The sequence below is a fragment of the Lagenorhynchus albirostris genome, chromosome 13 (assembly GCF_949774975.1).
Source record: "Lagenorhynchus albirostris chromosome 13, mLagAlb1.1, whole genome shotgun sequence".
Taxonomy (NCBI): Eukaryota; Metazoa; Chordata; class Mammalia; order Artiodactyla; family Delphinidae; genus Lagenorhynchus; species Lagenorhynchus albirostris.
In genome coordinates, this window is record NC_083107.1 from 10,469,762 (window position 1) to 10,487,196 (window position 17,435).

General features: G+C 48.7%; 1 protein-coding gene across 1 annotated transcript in view; it reads left to right on the forward strand.

Annotated features, from left to right (window-relative positions):
- Nucleotides 1-17,435, forward strand: part of ACOXL (acyl-CoA oxidase like) — a 380,633-nt gene that overhangs the window by 293,424 nt on the left and 69,774 nt on the right. The window contains 1 exon segment of the mRNA XM_060168784.1: nt 5,784-5,865. Coding sequence (XP_060024767.1) covers nt 5,784-5,865 — 82 coding nt within the window.

Genomic DNA, 17,435 nt, shown 5'->3' on the forward strand with positions numbered 1-17,435 from the left:
TGGAATGGCTGGGTTCATAGTAGGTATATGTTTAACTCTATAAGAGACTGCCAAGCTGCCTTCCAAAGCGGCTGAACCACTTGCATTCCCAACAGCAATAACTTCTAGTTGCCCTGCATCCTCAGTATTTAACATAGCCTGTCTTACTCATTTTAGCCATTATAGTGGGTGTGGAGTGTTATTTCATTGTGGTCTTGATTTGCATTTCTCAAATCTTTTTCATGTGTTTATTTGCCATTCGTTTGTATTGTTTGGTGAAGTGTCCGTTCAAATTTCTCGCCTGTTTGTTTAACTGGATTTTGTTTTCTTACTATTGAATTGTAAGTTGTCTTTATAAATTCTGTATGGAAGCCCTTTATTATATATGTGATTCACAAATATTTTCTCTTAATCCATTACCCATGGTTTCATTTTCTTAAGAGTGTCAGAAAGAACAGAATTTTAATTTTGGTGAAATTCAACCTTTTTGTGTCATGTATCACGAAATCTTCAGCTAACCCAACGTCACTAGAATTTTCTCACATAGTTTCTTCCAGAAGTTTTGTAGATTTATCTCTTACAGTTAGGTTCATGATCCACTTGGAGTTAACTTTTGTATATGGTGTGAAGTAAGGGTGAGATTCATTTGTTTGTTTGTTTTTGCATGTGGCTATTCAGTTGTTCTAGCACCATTTGGTGAAAAGACTGTTTTTCCCCCATTCAGTTACCTTGGTGACTTTGCTGAAAATCGGTTGACCATGCATGTGTGGCTCTATTTCTGGACTCTTTACTTTTTTCCATTCATCTACATTTCATTCTTATCCCAATACCATACTGTTGTGTTTACTGTCGCATTATAGTAAGTGTTGAAATCAGTTATTGAATCGTCCACCTTTTTTTTTTTTCCTCAAAATTGTTTCCTCCAAAATTTGACTATTCTAAGTCCTCTGTATTTCCATATGTTTTACAATCAGCTTCTCAATTTCTACAAAAATATCTGCTGGGATTTTTTTTTTTTTTTTTTTTTTTTTGCGGTACGTGGGCCTCTCACTGTTGTGGCCTCTCCTGTTGCGGAGCACAGGCTCCGGACGCGCAGGCTTAGCGGCCATGGCTCACAGGCCCAGCCGATCCGCGGCATGTGGGATCCTCCCGGACCAGGGCACGAACCCATGTCCCCTGCATCGGCAGGCGGACTCTCAACCACTGCGCCACCAGGGAAGCCCTCTGCTGGGATTTTGATTGGCATTGTGTTGAATCTGTAGATCAAGGTGAGAAGAAATGAAGTCTTAGCAATATGTAGTTCTCTGACCCACAAGCACCGTATATCTCTCCCTTTATTTAGGTGCTCCTTTTAAATTTCCTTCTGCAACATTTTTTTCAGTTTTCATGTACAGATATTGCAAGTACTTTGTAAAAGGTGTCCGTAAATATGTCATATGTTTGATGTTACAGCAACAGCATTGAAATTTCAAGTTCCCATTGTTCATTTCTAGAATACAGAAATACAATTGACTTTTGTATGTCAGAGTCTTGTATCTCGTGATTTTGCTTAATTGGCTTATTAGTCCTGGTAGCTTTATTATATATTCCTTAGGATTTTCTACATAAAATATCATGTCTTTTTGTATGAAGACTGTCTTACTTACTCATTTCCAAATTCTAGGCCTTTAATTTCTTTTTCTTGCTTTATTGCTGTGGCCAGGACCCCCAGTACAATGTTGATTAGAAGTGGAGATAATGGACAGCCTCATCTTCTTCCTGATCTTAGGGGAAAAGCACTCAGTCTTTGACTATTAAATATGACGTTAGCTGAGGCTTTTTTGTAGATCCTCTGTAGGGAGTTAAGTGTTTTTAACTGGGTATATTGCTACCCAAAGCTATTTGGGGTGTTTCTAGGAAAGAAAAAGGGGGAATGGATATGGGCATCCACCAAAGATAAGGCAGCAGGGGTTTCTTTATGAGTTCAGCTCTGTCTTAGCTGTATGATGACTTATTAGGAAACAAGCATTTATTTCCCTTAGAGACTTTAAGTGTGGGGTGTGGTTCACACCAAACCTGACCAGGTGTGACAATACATCTTTATAAACTGTGTATTTGGGAAGGACAGGTGTTGGCCAGGGAACTAACTCCCCATGAGTCCATTGGGAGGCAGTGTACCCTGTGATTAGGAACGTGGGCTCAGAAAGCTGGGTACCCAGTCCAAACCCGGCTCTGCAGCCTTGGGCAAGTTCCTCAACCTTTCTGTGTCACAGTTTTCCACCTGCAAAATGAAGATAATAAAAGATATCATTAATGCTTACCTGCAGGGCTTCTGAAAGCTAAATGAACAAATGCACATGAGGGGCTTAAACAGTGTCTGTTACCTGGTGCGTTTTAAGAAGGGTTTGTTTTGCACAAGGCTAATTTACACACAAGTTTTCAGGAGCAGCTCTACCGCTTGAAGTAAACAACAACCATGTCATTTTAAAAATCCTTTCTCCAAAAACCTCATGTTAAGATTTTGTAACGTTGCAGGGCTAGATATTTGATTTCTGTTTTTTACAATGTTTTTGTGCAATAAGTAAATTTAAACTTTCTGTGCATTGCAAAGGCAATTGTCAGTGGGGTTACAATTGCGGACAGTGACACTCTGTAGTTAGCACTGAGACTACACTTGGAGGCTGAACCAGAGTTTGATCTTCTGGTCTGCTCGCTTTGACCTGTTGATCATGGGATGGAATGTGCCCCACACACCTCTCAAAGGCCACCCTGCCTAGGCACATGGACCACTGTGCAGCCCTCAGTCGGCTTCCTGCCAATCAACTAATTCAAGGGACCAGAGGCTTCTCAGTCAGTTGCTTTCCTGGGCATCTGCCCTCATAAAGTTGCCTTCCTGTCGACACATTCCAAATCCTGGGTGCTGTCCAGTGGGGGGTGAGTCGTGCCAGGCTTTCTATCTGGGAAGTGGCCAGTGCCAGGGGCCACTTGCCAGCAAGGATGAGGTTACGCTGAGCCTTCTCGAGTGGGCCCTGCAGCAGTACAGTGATGTTGACATGTAAGGAAAAGCACCCAGGAGCCGGTTGGCAGGCCTTCAAGGGGCCTTTCCCCTTAACTTGAACTTGCTTTTTACTTCTGCCTCATCCTGTTGGAGGGGTTAAGCCACAGCCAGTTTTGCAAAAGTCCCTCTGCAAGCTTTTCCCATGTGATGTCCCTTCTTCAAGCAGGGTTCCACGTGGTCCAGCCAGTTCTCTGTCCCTGCTTTTCTCTTGATCAGTCCCGTGAAAACTTACTTTACACGTTGACTTAAAAAAAATCTAAAAGTGTCCGCAATTCTACCTGGACACCTCCACATTATAGTTGATCCTTCCTCTCTCCTTCCCATGCAGTGGTGGAGGGCAGCTGATCCATGTTTAGGGGGGCCTGTCCACTGGGCTTCAGCATGGATTTCCGGGCATTTTCCTCTGCAGTGTGATGGGAGAGTTTCAGGACCATGAGTGTGTTTGGCCAGCTGTTGTTCTCGCCTCTGCCAGAGATGTTCTGTGGGCTGTTCCTCTGAGAATCGCCTATCTCCATTGTGTCTTTTCAGTTGTAATTGTGACACCAATGCAGGGAGCAAGACAGACATTATCCTCTCCCTCCACTGTCATGAGATGGCCCAGTTTTAGGTGGGGACCCCGAGGCGCATGTGACACGGTCCTCTGAGCTGTGCCTGCCGCCCCAGGTAATCACGCTAAATTATACATGGGTAGAGCCTTTCTGTGCTGCCAGTTTTTCCACTGGAGCACAAAGCTCTCTGTTACAGGAGGATTTTTACAAAGGAGTCCGTCCTCCAGGCCCTGGAAGAACTGGGGAGCTGGGGAAGGCAGGTGACCTTCCAACCAGAGGACTCGGGGTATGAGTTGGAAGCAAATGGGAAGCAGATACAGACAGCCTAACTTTCTACTTGAGTGTTATTTCTTTGAGCAGAGAGAATTACTGAAAGTTTAAATACCAAGCCGTTCAGTTTGCTTCGAGGGGGAGGGTGCTGTCCCCCACCCTAGCAGGGAGGCCTTTGAGAGGTGTATGGGGCACATTCCATCCCATGATCAAGTGGTCAAAGCGAGCAGACCAGAAGATCAAACTCTGGTTCGGCCTCCGAGTGTAGACTCGGCGCTAACTGCAGAGTGCCACTGCCCTTCTCCATGGGGGAAAACAAAGGCAAGAAGAAACAAAAAAAGTCAGAGTGCCAGACTGCACACCCTGCCCTGGTCAGATAAGAGTCCGCCTTCCCGAAATGACTGTGACTGCCGGCTTCGTGATTCGACACCTTTTTCTCTTTTCTGTGTATTTTCTTCATTCTTAGTTTATTCCAGTTATATTTCTTCACTTCCCTCTGATTAAAAAACAAAATAAAGCAAACAACTTCCTTCATTAGAGTCACTGAAAGACCATCTTACCCAGAGTAGAGCTGAAAAAAGCTACTCGTTAGGTGAATAAATGACATAAATGTCCTGTGAGTCTGATTTCCACCTTGATGCTCGTCCCCCACACGTGTCAAATACGGCCGCTACCAAATGCCAATGCTGCAGATGTGACAGGCATTCAAGAAACCATCTGATGAGAATTTGTAAGATCTACTCTCTTAGCAACTTTCAAATATACAAGCAGTTATATTATTGACTACAGTCCCTGGGCTTTCATCACAAGAAAAAAAAATGTTTGTAACTATGGTGAACAGATGTGAACTAGACTTATGGTGGCGATCATTTTGCAATATACACAAATATTGAATCATTATGTTGTACACCTGGACCTAACATATTGCTATTGTCAGTTATATCTAAATTAAAAAAAAAACATTTTTAATGGCTCAGAAGTGAAATAATTTGTCCTAACCACAAAGGTGGATAGTAGTGGGGCTATGGTTTCAACTTTTATCTCTGAAGCCCCAAAGTCCGTGGTCTTTCAATTACAAGATTCCTCTAAGAATCTGTACATACATTTCTTAATGAAAATCAAAAGGAATGTTGTTATGGACTGAACGACTGTGTCCCCGGCCCCAAATTCATGTGTTGAAGCCCTCATTCCCAATGTGATGGCATCTGGAGATGGGGCCTTTGAGAGGTCATTAGGGTTAGATTAGGTCATGAGGGTGGGAACTTCATGATGGGCTGAGTTTCCTTATAAAAAGAGAAAGAGACCACTCTCGCTCTGCCATGTGAAAATAGAAAAAAGGCAGCCTTCTGCAAGCCAGGAAGAGTCTCACCAGAACCTGACTGTGCTCGTACCCTGATACTGGACTTCCAGCCTCCAGAACTGTCAGGAAATGAATTTCAAGCAAAAGCTTTTAAGCAGAATTTTAAGAAAAAAGAAAAAGAAGAGAAAAAAGAAAAGAAAGAATTTGAAAACATGTGGCAGTACCTGAGTACAAGGCGGGGAGGGGGAAGGGAAGGTGGGTGGGTTCTGTTGCAGATTAGATTTAAGTAGTTCGTTCTGGTATTTAGAGTTCTCCAGGCATGGAGTGACCTGAATAAAAACCGTCTCACGTTCTGTGTTCCTCGCCTTCGAATTGTTTCTTCGACGCCTGTCAGAGCTCAAGAATTGGCAACTGGTGGTGGCCATGCTTGGTATGAGTGAGGAATTAATAGAAACACGTAAACTGGACTCACAGTATGTTTCTGGCATTTCTCCGTCTAACGAATAGCTTTTGGGGGTGACGGGCCAGCCTACAGTAGGTCCGCTTACTGGCTGTACGGAAATGTGCACTGTCTACCATCTACCTTGCTAGGAAGTTCGATTCTCTCAGAATATCGTCAGCGGTGATTTTTCTGCTGTCCGTTTGGCAGGTGACGACCGAGAACGAAGACTTTTCCAGTGCCGGGAACTCATGTCTTCACCACGTCACCTGCCTGGCACACATTCACAGAGGTCAGTGGGCTCTTGTCAAATATTTGGGATTGAGTGACTTCCGGGTTATCTGGGACTCCGACTCTGCAGAGAAAGGACAGTCCCCACTCTGGTCTGAGCCCTCGTGTTGAATTTAGGGTCCCCAAATAACGCCCCACGTGCTAGGAACACTGACCAAATGACACCCACAAAACCTAATGTTAAACTCGCCAGGAGCCAGCCGGCTAAATGTTGGCCCCTTAGCAGTGCCCCTCTGCCCAATGGTGACTGTCATTCCCAAATAAACAAACGGGCCGACAAGAGCTGGATTGGAGTGAGTAGTTTCGGTATAGACGGAGCCAGGCCTCTCCCCTCCCTCTGAGTGCGGTCCAGTGCTTGGGACCCTGGTGAGTCTCATGGCATAGGGCTCAAGAGGAAGGACCGGAATGAGGATGCTCAGGTGAGTGTGCACGTGCTCAGGTGAACTTTCCAAGAGCACAGGCTCTTCACGGGGTCCGGGAGGCCGCCAGGAGCACCATCCCCAGGGCCAGCCTTTAAACACAGTGACCACACCCTGTGATAACGATGGCCTCGCAGACACCCCAGACTCTGATTTCTACCTTCTGCTCCCTGGGGCAGAGGAAGGAGGAGGAAGCAGAGGGTCCGAGAAGGTAAAGGAAAGGGCAGAACGTTCCCTCCCCTGTGGGTCAGTGAGGTACAGGATTGGGTTCCCTGGTTTGCAGATTCAGGAGTTTTAATCTGCCTGTACACCCACCGTATGTGAGGCTCCGGGGAATTGACGCTCCTTAATCAAAGTCAGAAGGGACAGATACAGAAACCAGAATGCCAGTTCACGCATCACAAACCCAAACCCAGCTGCTGCGTCCCCGCGCGTGCTCCATCCTCGCTGTGGGGACAGCTCCACGTGGGATTCGGTTATCGTCAGAAGGTGCCGAGGCTGGACCATCTGGCCAGCTCTTTGGGGCGAGGGAGCGGGATTGAGCTCCGTGCTGACCTGCCTGCCGCGGATTCCGGAGCCCATAGGGGCTTGCTTCCTGGACTGGCTTGGTGCTCTCAGCACCTACCTCACCCCTAGGAAATTTAGGTAAACCACCCCTCTCTGTCAGTGGGTTGTTTTTCAAGATGTGTTGATCAGGCTGAAACTTATCCGGGATGTGGAATAACGCTCAAGACACGCTTACGGAAGGCGAGTACGTCCCAGGCCTTCTCCGCCACTTTGCGTACCTTATGGCTCAGTTCTCCAGGGTGCTGTGGCCCCAGCACTGGGCTCCTCCCTCTGGGGTCCCGTGTACTCACCAGATCTTGCCCTTCCCGGGACACAAGGATGAACCCTGTGGACTCCAGCTCTCACCTTCATTTACAAAAGGTAGATAATGTGATATTTACCTCGGGGAGGGGCATTGAGAAGATACTTGAATGCCCTTACCTTAGCACCTGACCCATGGTTAGTGTTCAATAAAACTTTTTTTCTTACTGTTAATTACTAATCTACAAAGACCTTAGTTCCCATAACCAAAGTGGAACATTTAGATCCTTTTTCTTAAGAGGAAGAAACAGAGAACGATTAAACGGGCTAGGTTCCAATGTATGAAGTCTTAACACCAGGAAGAAATGTCAAGGATTTGATGTTACCACAGCACCAAGGAAATCAAGATTAATTCTGAATCTTTTATTGGTTAATAACCACGGTAAGCAAGAGTGATGATTTCTAGGAAATTGGCCTCCAGTTCCACGACAGATGAAGAGAATCTGGCCGTAGAAAGTCACAGAAGAAAAATCATAAGAATAACAAGAAAAATAATAGGACTCAATGACAGCATCTAGAAATCCTAGGAATGTTTTGAAATAGAGAAATCCATCCATAATGAGGAGGTCTGTAAGGATACAGAATGGGTTCTAATGATAGGAATGCCCTGAACACACTACCCAGGAAAAATTTAGTCAGCCTGTCATTACATTCAAATAGAACGCACCCCCACCCCCACCCCCCACCCCGCCCCTGCCCCGGGAAGAGGTCTCCAGGGGCCGGGAGAGGAGGTAGAAGGAGCCCATCTGTCTTCTTTGACTGGACCCAGATGTTGCCTTTGGAGACTTTTGAAGGAATCACACAAAGCGGGAAGGGAAGGATCAGGCTGCGAACGCACAGACCTGAGCGTCACCCCAGATGAAAATGAGCTCCACATCTAGCCATTTTTATAAGGAACAAACGGAAAGAAAGCCTTCTGGCATCAGTTTCCATTTGTCACCTGAAGACTCAGGAAAACCGTGTTGGAAATAAAAATGTTAAGCAGTCTCTAGTGGTTTCTAAAGTGGGATGTAACCATTACGATGATAAATGATTCCTTTTCTCTGATACACATTTTTATCTTGCCCTAGAAATAGCAGTGCTGAAGCACGGTACTGTCTGAACCCCTAAGGGTGTACCAGTTCCTAAACCAAAAAAGAGACACGAAGCACTTTTATTAAATAAATTACATCCGGCATTCTCCAGCTCTATGCAGAATTATCTCTTCGTTTTCTTTCTCAGAGCTTGTGACTAGCCCTCATTATGCTTCAGGAAGTCCCTTTTCTGGTTCTTAATAAAGTGACTAAGAGTTTAGAATGTTTGCATTAAGCGCAGGTTGTAGCTATAATTAGAATATATAAGTAGTGTGGATTTCTGCCTATCGGAGGACCAATTTCGGACTCGTCTCAAGGATGTATTTGCTTCCAAATAAGACGTCCTTTGTTAATAAAAATGTGATCACGTGCGTTATTAAAGCGTCATTTCTGCATTTTATCCGTGAGTCCTTTTTCCAGTATTCATGGGATCAGCATTTTCCTCCCCATTCTTAATGTGGCTCTTCTTTATGCAAATTACATTCGCCTTGATTTAGCTCTAGCTTTGGCGTTCATCTTCCAGGAAATTACGGGAATACACTTATCACCTCCTTGAATGCACGTTGCTTTATATGCAAGCGCAGAAAAATAAAATGCCACAACTTCATCCCAAAGTCCAGCGTGAGTTTAGGAACTTGTCATCCCCTTACACTAAACTACAGAAGTCCCTCCAAACCCTGAGTCCTCCCAGCTTGAAGGGCAAACATGACCTCTGGGGTGGAACTAAAAGTCAAAAGTCAGCACATCTCGTTCTTTGGATAACAGTTTCTGCCATATTCTGCTGTGACCTCTGGAGATGGAGGTCTGGCAGGTGGGGGAGCAGGGTGAGTACCACAGGTGCTCCCTTGGCTGTGACAGCCTGTGTGCCTTCCTCTCCCATCAGCATCCGCTGCTGGGCCTAGGAGTTTGAGAGCAGTCCCAGCGAGCCCTGAGGGCTCCCTCTGATGGAGGGAGGAGCTGGGGTACCCCTGCCCCGCTGCTGACCTTCCTCTTTGTCTGGCACTCATTAAACATATGGGTGGTGGAAGCAGGCAAGGGGATCTGGAGAGCCGAGGGTGGGCAGGTACGATTTGCTGCTAGATCCCAACAGACCAGCATCTTGGAGGCTCCGATAATGGAGAAGAGAAGTACCGTTTCTGGCCTCATTTTCTCTGTCCTTCTCACATGGGGGGACACATCTCAGACCCATTGTTCCTGAGAGCAAAGGGGGCAACTGGGAGTTGATGGGTCCATGTCAGAGGGTGTGGTGGCCGGGAGAGGCCCCCGTGGATGTCCTGCACACTCTGTGGGACTCTCTGGGTCCCTAATGCCAGAGTCTGGGACAATAGAGAGGCTCCCTCTGGGAACCCAGGAGGTGACAACACATGGGGAGAAGAGAACATGAGAACCGGCACAATATTAGGAGGGAGAGAGGAAGAGAGTGGAGGCACCTGGGTGGAGACTGTTTGGAGTAGGGAGGGGGTGCCCTGCTCACATACGTGATGGCTCTTAAAAAGAAGAATTTGTTTAGCCGAACCTGAGCACTGGAGCCCGGAAACCCTGCACAGAGCGTGCAGCTTCGCCACATCGGATTTAAATTTTGTGCCTCATCAAATAGACACAGGAAGAGAGGAAGTTCTAAAATGCCGACGCCCAACTTGGGACCACATTCCGAGCCTTCCCCATCCTGGGAGAGCAGGCGTGAGGGAGCGTGGCTCCCGGGCTCCAGTGAGGGGAGGAAGATCTCTTCTGCGGCATCACGCAGGCTGCTCCCTTCTTCATAACGCGGGGTTTTCTTCCCTGAAGGCCCAGGCCACGTAGGTGCACTTGAGGTCTGTGTCAGCCAGACCTGAAGACCCCAAAAGTGCTACCTTCTCAAGAAGTGCTGTCACACGACCCTCGCCAGAGCCCCCGGGGACCCTGCTCAGCCCAGCCCCTGGGAGTGTGTCACCTAGGAGGTCCCGAGAGAGCTCTGATAACTCACTCTTCTTTGCTGGAGGTGACAACTTATGAGACAGTTTTATGACAGATGACCTTGAAGATTCTGTCGCACTCGGAAGAGGGAGACGAGGAAAAAGCCGGGTCAGACTCCTGGAGGATATTTGTTTTGCGGAGGCCCATGAGGGACAGAATTTAGCCGAAGTACTTGTACCCAGGCCCTAATAAATGTCACTTACCTTCTGGGCCCCGGGATATTGGCTAACTGGACTGATGGCCTCTGTCTCCACCTATTCGGTGCTTCCTCTGAGCCAGGGCCGTGCTGAGCGCCTGGACCCTGTCACTTCTTCAGTCTCTACAACAACCTCACACAGCCCTTGAGGAAGCTCAGCTCAGGGGTGAACAGTCACCTCGGATCACACAGATCTAAGTTGTGGAGCCGGGACTCCGCCCCAGGGCTGGCTGACCCCAAGGCTTTTTAGCATCAGATTTTGAGAAAAGTCCTCCCACCCTCAACTCCCCAAGGGCTTTCCTTCCTGCAGATGAACGCCGAAGAACGGGCATTCTAGTGTTCTTGAACTTTCGGGGTGGGGGGGAGTTTTCTTTGTATTTTATTGAACACATACTTTCCTGGGTTAAAGTTGGCCTGTGTTGCTTTTCGCTCTTCTCACCGCCTTTGTCTCTGAATCATGCTTCTTTTCTTTTCTATCTCACAGGCTTTGTGTGAGATTAATGAGCACTCATTAATCCCCCACCAGGGCAATGAGGGAGGGACCACCATCTACCCAGTTTCCTCCCGAGGAAGCTGAGGCACAAAGACGCTACATAAGTTGCCCAGGGCCACACAGCAGAAGGGGGATTCAAATCCAGCAGACTGCTGCCATCTGCCCACTTGGTGGGGCTCATAAGTGCTTGTTGGACCTGAGTCTGGTAGCTGAGCATTGCTAAAGAGGCAAGAAAAATAAACCGTCCTCGCCTTTAAAGAAAAAAAAAAGGGTTTTTTTTTTTCTTTTGCTCCTTTGTACACTGTGTGTTCGAAAAATGTACCTTATATGATAAATTGCAAAGACCTGAGCTATAGTCCACACTGACTTTCCAGCTCCTGGTACCTAAGTATTTTCAAAATAAGGCTAATCAGTATTCAAGTTGGCAGGTGAAATTAACCCAAAAGGTGAAAAAGCAAAAACTTGCACTGCATAACTCTCTGTATTGTGAGATTTCTGCTAGGAATACGATTAAGAATAAGACCTTCAAAACTGTGAATGAAAACTAGAAGCACAGGAAATCTTGTTTTATCATAGCAATTCTAGGTATGATTTTCTATGTTAAAAAAAGATCCCATATCCCATATTCTAAAGTTGAACATATTTGCAATAAACATAAACTTGCATTTAGGTTTTAAAGGACAACATGTTCTAATCTCACAAAACATTTAGCAAATAACCTTTGAGTTCACATGAGCCACCCACACAAAACCCAAAATGAGCTACAGAGAAAACATAGAAAAAGCAACTGTCTGTTGACAACCAGATTTTCTTTCAGTTCTTTGAGTTTTCTGTCTATAAATAATCTGTATGTTTCAAATGTGACCATTTTCTTTCAAGGTGTCTCCTGGCCTGTTCTCACTTAAGTATGCTTGAAAAACAAGAATTCACTGTGTAAATCATGGACACGATTGAGTTTCTGGAGGGGAGAGTTTCAAAATACATGCTTTTTAGAGAGCCAAACTGTCAAAATGAAGCATTAAGATGATGTGTTCCTTCTTCAGTGCATCTTTATCTTTTATGAAATCTGGAGTTTGATAAATCACCAGAGACAAAAGCCTCATTTTTAACCTAGATCCCAAATGTCACGTGGAAAAATAGTGCTGTGTCTCCTCTTCATGAATTTACCTTTCTCTTTGTTTATGAATTATGGGAATTTGTTTGCAGAGAAAACATAATGCTCTGTTAACTTGAACATGATGGCTTTTACTCAGAAACGTGAGAACTGAAAAGAAAAAAAAAGAGCATTCAATCCTTTGAGATATAATCATTAAACAAGTTTTGATACATGCTCAAAGTGGCATAAAATGCCGCTTTATATGGGGAAAGGATCACCAGGTAACTAAAAGTGAGGTTTTCATCAGTATTTCATCAGTATTTCACCTCCCCTAACTGACTCAGGACCCCTGATCTGGTCCATCAAAGTGCATGTTGAATCCTCAATGGGGAAATTTTATGTAACATCAGTGTAAATAGAGATGGATGAAGCTATCTATTGGGATTCTTTTTCTTAAAAAATTACTCAGAAATTCTCTCTTAATTGGCAGCTTAGAAAATAAAATACATTCCTACAGATTTCTGTAATTATAGGTGAAAATGGTTCTGTGTCCAAGAGGGCAGCCAAAAGGACTTATAGTCCAGATGGCATCAAACCTCTTCTTCCTGGGACCTGGAGGATAAAAGTGCAGAAACCAAGAGTAAGTTAGCCAAGAAGACATAACATGGCAGAGAAAATGGCTTTTTCAAATGTTCAAAATAGCTATTTTTAAATATGTAACACAGTTTCTTGATGCAATTCCTTGCCTTGTGCATATGTTATAGTTCTTAATTCCTGAGAAGTTTAAGACAGAGTAAATTGTATGCAAACCCGTTCCAGGCCGTGGACACGCGGTTGAGTTTTTCTGATCGTTGTTACAAAGGTTTTTGCAACAACAGACTAAGGAGGCACTCGGATTCCATCCTAAGCACCAGAGTTGCGTCCAGCCGCAGCTGCAGCTGCGAGCAGTTGACCTTGGTTTGCTCTGGTCTTCCCTCTTGCAAGGAACATGCAAACCGTGTTGGTCCTAAGGAATGGGATTAAGGCAGTGCCTTGGACTCTGGGACCAAAATGGCAGGATGTCCTGGGGAAGCTGAGACTTGCTCTGTCTCTCAAACTCCAATTCCCCATGAAGAACAAATCTGGCCGGCCCCAGCCGAGTCCAGCATCTACTCAGCTGTCCTTCAGAAACAACACTTTTGGAGAACACTGTTTGTTCACGCCTTTATCCACCCATCCTCAGCCAACAAGTTCTGCTGAAGGCCTGCTGTGTGCCAGGAGGTGTGTTAAGTGCTGGGGATAGAATATCCAGTAAGAAAGGCCCCTGCTCTCAAGGAGCTGGGATGAGAGTTACCCCAGAGTTAGTGCACTGGGAGAACATGGGAGAGATGTCGTCCAATGTGTGGGGTTCATGTGGCTCCCCACAAAGTCCCAGGTGAGGCGATCAGTGTTTGAGACCTTGATATTTTTAGATATACTTAAAAAAAAATTTATTTACTTTTGGCTGCACTGGGTCTTCGTTGCTGCACGTGGGTTTCTCTACTTGTGGCGAGCGCAGGCTACTGTTGGTTGAGGTGCGCAGGCTTCTCATCGCGGTGACTTCTCCTGCTGCAAAGCATGGGCTCTAGGTGCGCGGGCTTCAGTAGTTGTAGCACTTGGGCTCAGTAGTTGTGGCGCACGGGCTTAGTTGCTCCGCGGCATGTGGGATCTTCCCGGACCAGGGCTCGAACCCATGTCCCCTGCATTGGCAGGTGGATTCTTAACCACTGTGCCACCAGGGAAGCCCCGAGACCTTGATTTTTGGTGGATGGGCAAGACTTACCTTTAGTATGTAGGTGGCAAGCGCATCACAAGCAGAAGGAAGGGCAAAATGGGAGGCATGAAATGCATGGGTGACTTGGGAAAGCGCTTGTGGTGTGGTGCGTCCAGGATGCAGGGCAAACGTAGAGGGTGGGAGTCGGGGTCCCGCAGGTTCCGTGTGGGCCACGTGTGGGAGCTTTCACTGTCCGCCTCCACAGTCAGTGGGGGTCTGGGAGAGATTGAGAGCAGGGGGAGGCATGGCCTGCTTGGGGTGTTAGGGAGAGGCCTCTATCTGTGGTGTGGAGGGGAATCGTGACCAGGGAGGCTGGGCGAGGCTGTCCAGGAGGAAGCTGGGCGGAAACGAACTCAGAAGTGATGGCGGCAGGACTGGGGCCGAGGGTGGGGTTCCGGAGATGTTACAGGGAAGGAATCTATGGGACCTTGAGAGTGATCAGACGTGAAGGGTGAGGTAGGAGGGAACGCAGAGGCTGACGAGGGAGGGGTTGGCTCTCACACCGGGTGACCGGACGGGATGAGATTGCACTTGGACCTGGGGCACGAGCGGGGCCTGGAGCATGTAAGTGAGACGCTGAGACAGGGGAAAGGCAGAGAGGACTGGGAGCCACAGAGACACCCCAGTCCTGAGCAGAAGCATCATGTTAAATTGAGAGGAGAACCCCTCAAAATGGAACAGCGGAGTGGGTGCCAGGCCCTGGGCAGTGGCTCACGGCTGTCTGTCCATGACCCTCCTGGAGTCCACAGCTCTTGGTTTTCCAAACTCCATCAACTCCTGCTCTCTTGGTGGATTAGTGGCAGGGAGGGGTGTGACCTCCAGCCGAGCGTCGCTGTCAGACTTGTCCTTCCCGGCAGTTGCGAGGGATCTGCCACTGGTTGGGACGCTCCCACGGGGAAGGCTGTCTGCCAGGGAGAAGATCGGGCGATGTGGCCACCACCGGTGGCTGCCTCTCGCTCTGCCTCCTGGTCTGGACCAGACCCCAGGAAGCATTCCTTGGTCAAGGTGAGACAGGGACCACATCGAATAAGCGAGAGGACACCCCATGCATCTGAGGGCGGGCAGCTTCCTGCGTACGGGAAGACTGTGGGTTCCAGAGACAGGAGTCCAGCTGAGCTAGGCCCTCATGGCTTCCCAAGTGAATGGCCACGCTTGCTCTGGGCTGAAAGGACTCTTCCCAGAGAATCCGTGATGAGTGAGCTCCCGCTCGTGACATCAAGCCTGGCCCGAGCCGAAGACCACAGATGGATCTCCTTTGCAACCAGCTTCATGGGAAGGAAGATCGAATGGGCGTGTGATGCTGCAGGCATGGGGAGAGGGATACAGCCTCCCTCCCGAGGTCCAGACACTGCAGGCAGGGCTCGGCCCCTCACACGGCTGCCCCCTCCTCACAGGAACTGCCCACATCTAGAACTTGGCCGCCGTTTATCCGCGTCTCGTTCCCACAGCTAGACTAGATCCAGGCTTTCCAGACGTCAGTGAGACCCTGTTACTGTTCCCATCCCAGGGCCTGGCCCAACTGGCCTTTTACCTGCCTCTAGCAGTGCAGGCTCTGCTGGTCCATGCTCTCCCCCTGTGTGGGCAGAGTTCTTACAGATTTCAAAGGAGTGGACAGAAGTGTAGTTTATTTGCTTACAAAGTTGGCAGTGCCTCCTACTTGGAGACTTTGGGCTAGGAGTAGGAGAAGGAGTAAGATGTGAACACCGCACCCTCATGCAAGTGGATGCTGCCGAGCCTGGGAGGGGTACCAGTAGTTGGCAGATGTCGCAGGACTCCAAGGTGGCTTCACAGAGGGTCCCTTGGTGCTGGGTCTTGAAGTGTGAATAGGATCCCAAAGTTGGAAGTGTGGCAGTGCATTCCAGGAGGAGGCTACGGTGTGGGCAAAGATGAGGGTGATGAAGCGAAAAGCTTGTCCAGGGGATGCCAGTGCCCCTCTCCCACCAGAAGGGAGGCTTTTGGGGGAGAGGCCAGGAGAGTACTGAGACGACAAGCCTGGAAGCGTGGGCTGGGAGGGCTGGGTGCGCTGAGCGCTGCACTGCGGAGCTTGGCCTTTGCCGGGTAGATAGTAGGACGCCAGTGGAGGGGCTGGGCTGGAGAGGGACCCTCTGACCCAGGCTCCCTTGAGGGGAATTTTCCTGGCTCCCTTGAGGGGAATTTTCCATGCTGCATTGGAGACAGAGGCCCAGGGTGGGGACGGGTGGGGAGCGGAGCCCAAAACCAGTGAGTGTGGCCAGCAAGTGAGAGGACAGATCTGCAGTGAGATGCTGGCAGGTGGGGTTGCACTGGAGGAGCAGAGGGCCCCGTCTCCATCCTTTGGAAGTGTTGAGGTCCCAGGACTCAGGCAGAAAGTGCACTGAGGCTTAGTTACAGGGAACTGGAGCCTGCGTGCCTGGGGAAGAGGCACCTCGGAGCACCTGTCATGCTCGTGGTCACAGAGGAGGGGAGTGTGGTATCTGCCCTGCGTGCCCTGCCTGCTCTCTGGAGCGAGTCCCGTGAGCTGAGGGAGGAACAGGCAAGCGCTGCAGGCCAGCAACAAGGACAGAGCAGGAGGGAGAGGGGAGCCAGGACCCTTTCCTGGCACAGAGGCTCCCAAGGGTCGGCTCCACGCCCTTTCAGCCCATCTCAATGGGCAGGAGGCCGGAACTGCTGCACCTGCTGGCTGCCAAGGCCCTGTTCCCGCTCTGTGCTGATGCTGAACACAGAGCTGGAGTTCTTTCTACAAAGACGCAGCCCTCTCTCTCTCTCTCAACATTTCCCTGTTATGTTGTGAAGAAGAGGTGGGAGGGGGACTTCAGAAGCCTGGAGTGACAGATAGTTCGGCAAAGGGTGTCGCGAGCATGGCTGTCACTCGCAGGTGAGAGGGGACCGCTGAGGGACAGCCACGGCAGTCTTCCACCTTGTGCATGGGCATCAGGGGAGCCTGGCCCTTGGGGCTCCCAGGGAGAGGCAGGCCTAAGCCAGCCAGGTGGGACACCCGCCTCCTGGGCCAGGGAGGCCTCAGCAAGGGAGGACCCTGCTCCTGGGCACAGCGCCACACCCTGGCGTGCCCAGTGTGCACGTGCTCAGCTCGCACTCCTCCAGTAGAACCTTCTGTTTAGGGGCAGGTGTCAGCCTCCCCATTTCTGCTGCCCCAACGTGGAGGCTGGCTTCCTCATCTTCACTGTAGGTACGTGAGAGCCACACTTTCCTGCCATTTTGGAGACTCAGCTGGGACTGAGTTTCCTCTTTCCAGGGATGGATGGGGGGCCTGGCTTTGAAGAGGCTTGGGTGAGCCTGTGTTTTCTCACCGGGTCCTTATTCTCTAGCCTGAGCCTGCACTGTGTGTGGGACCCACAGTGAGGGTACCAGACAAGATTACAAAGCAGTGAAGAAAAGATACTCTGTCCTCCCGCCGTGGCACACGTAGCTTTATTCATCCAGAAGGCCAGGTGGGAATCTAGAAGTCTCAGACTCCTGGAAGTTTTGTGAACTCTGCAGCCTGGGGAAAAGCATCCCCCTCTCCCCACCTCCCTCTTTCCCATCCACAGCTCCAGCCTAGACACTCAAGGTCCGTCTACACCCCTCCCAACAGCTTCCCCTTGGCCACCCCATGGGTCCAGGGTGCATACACCAGGAGGAGAGCATTCCCAGGAGAGAAGCTCAAGCTACTTGGGCTGGAGAAGTGGGATGCGGGCTCCAGGTG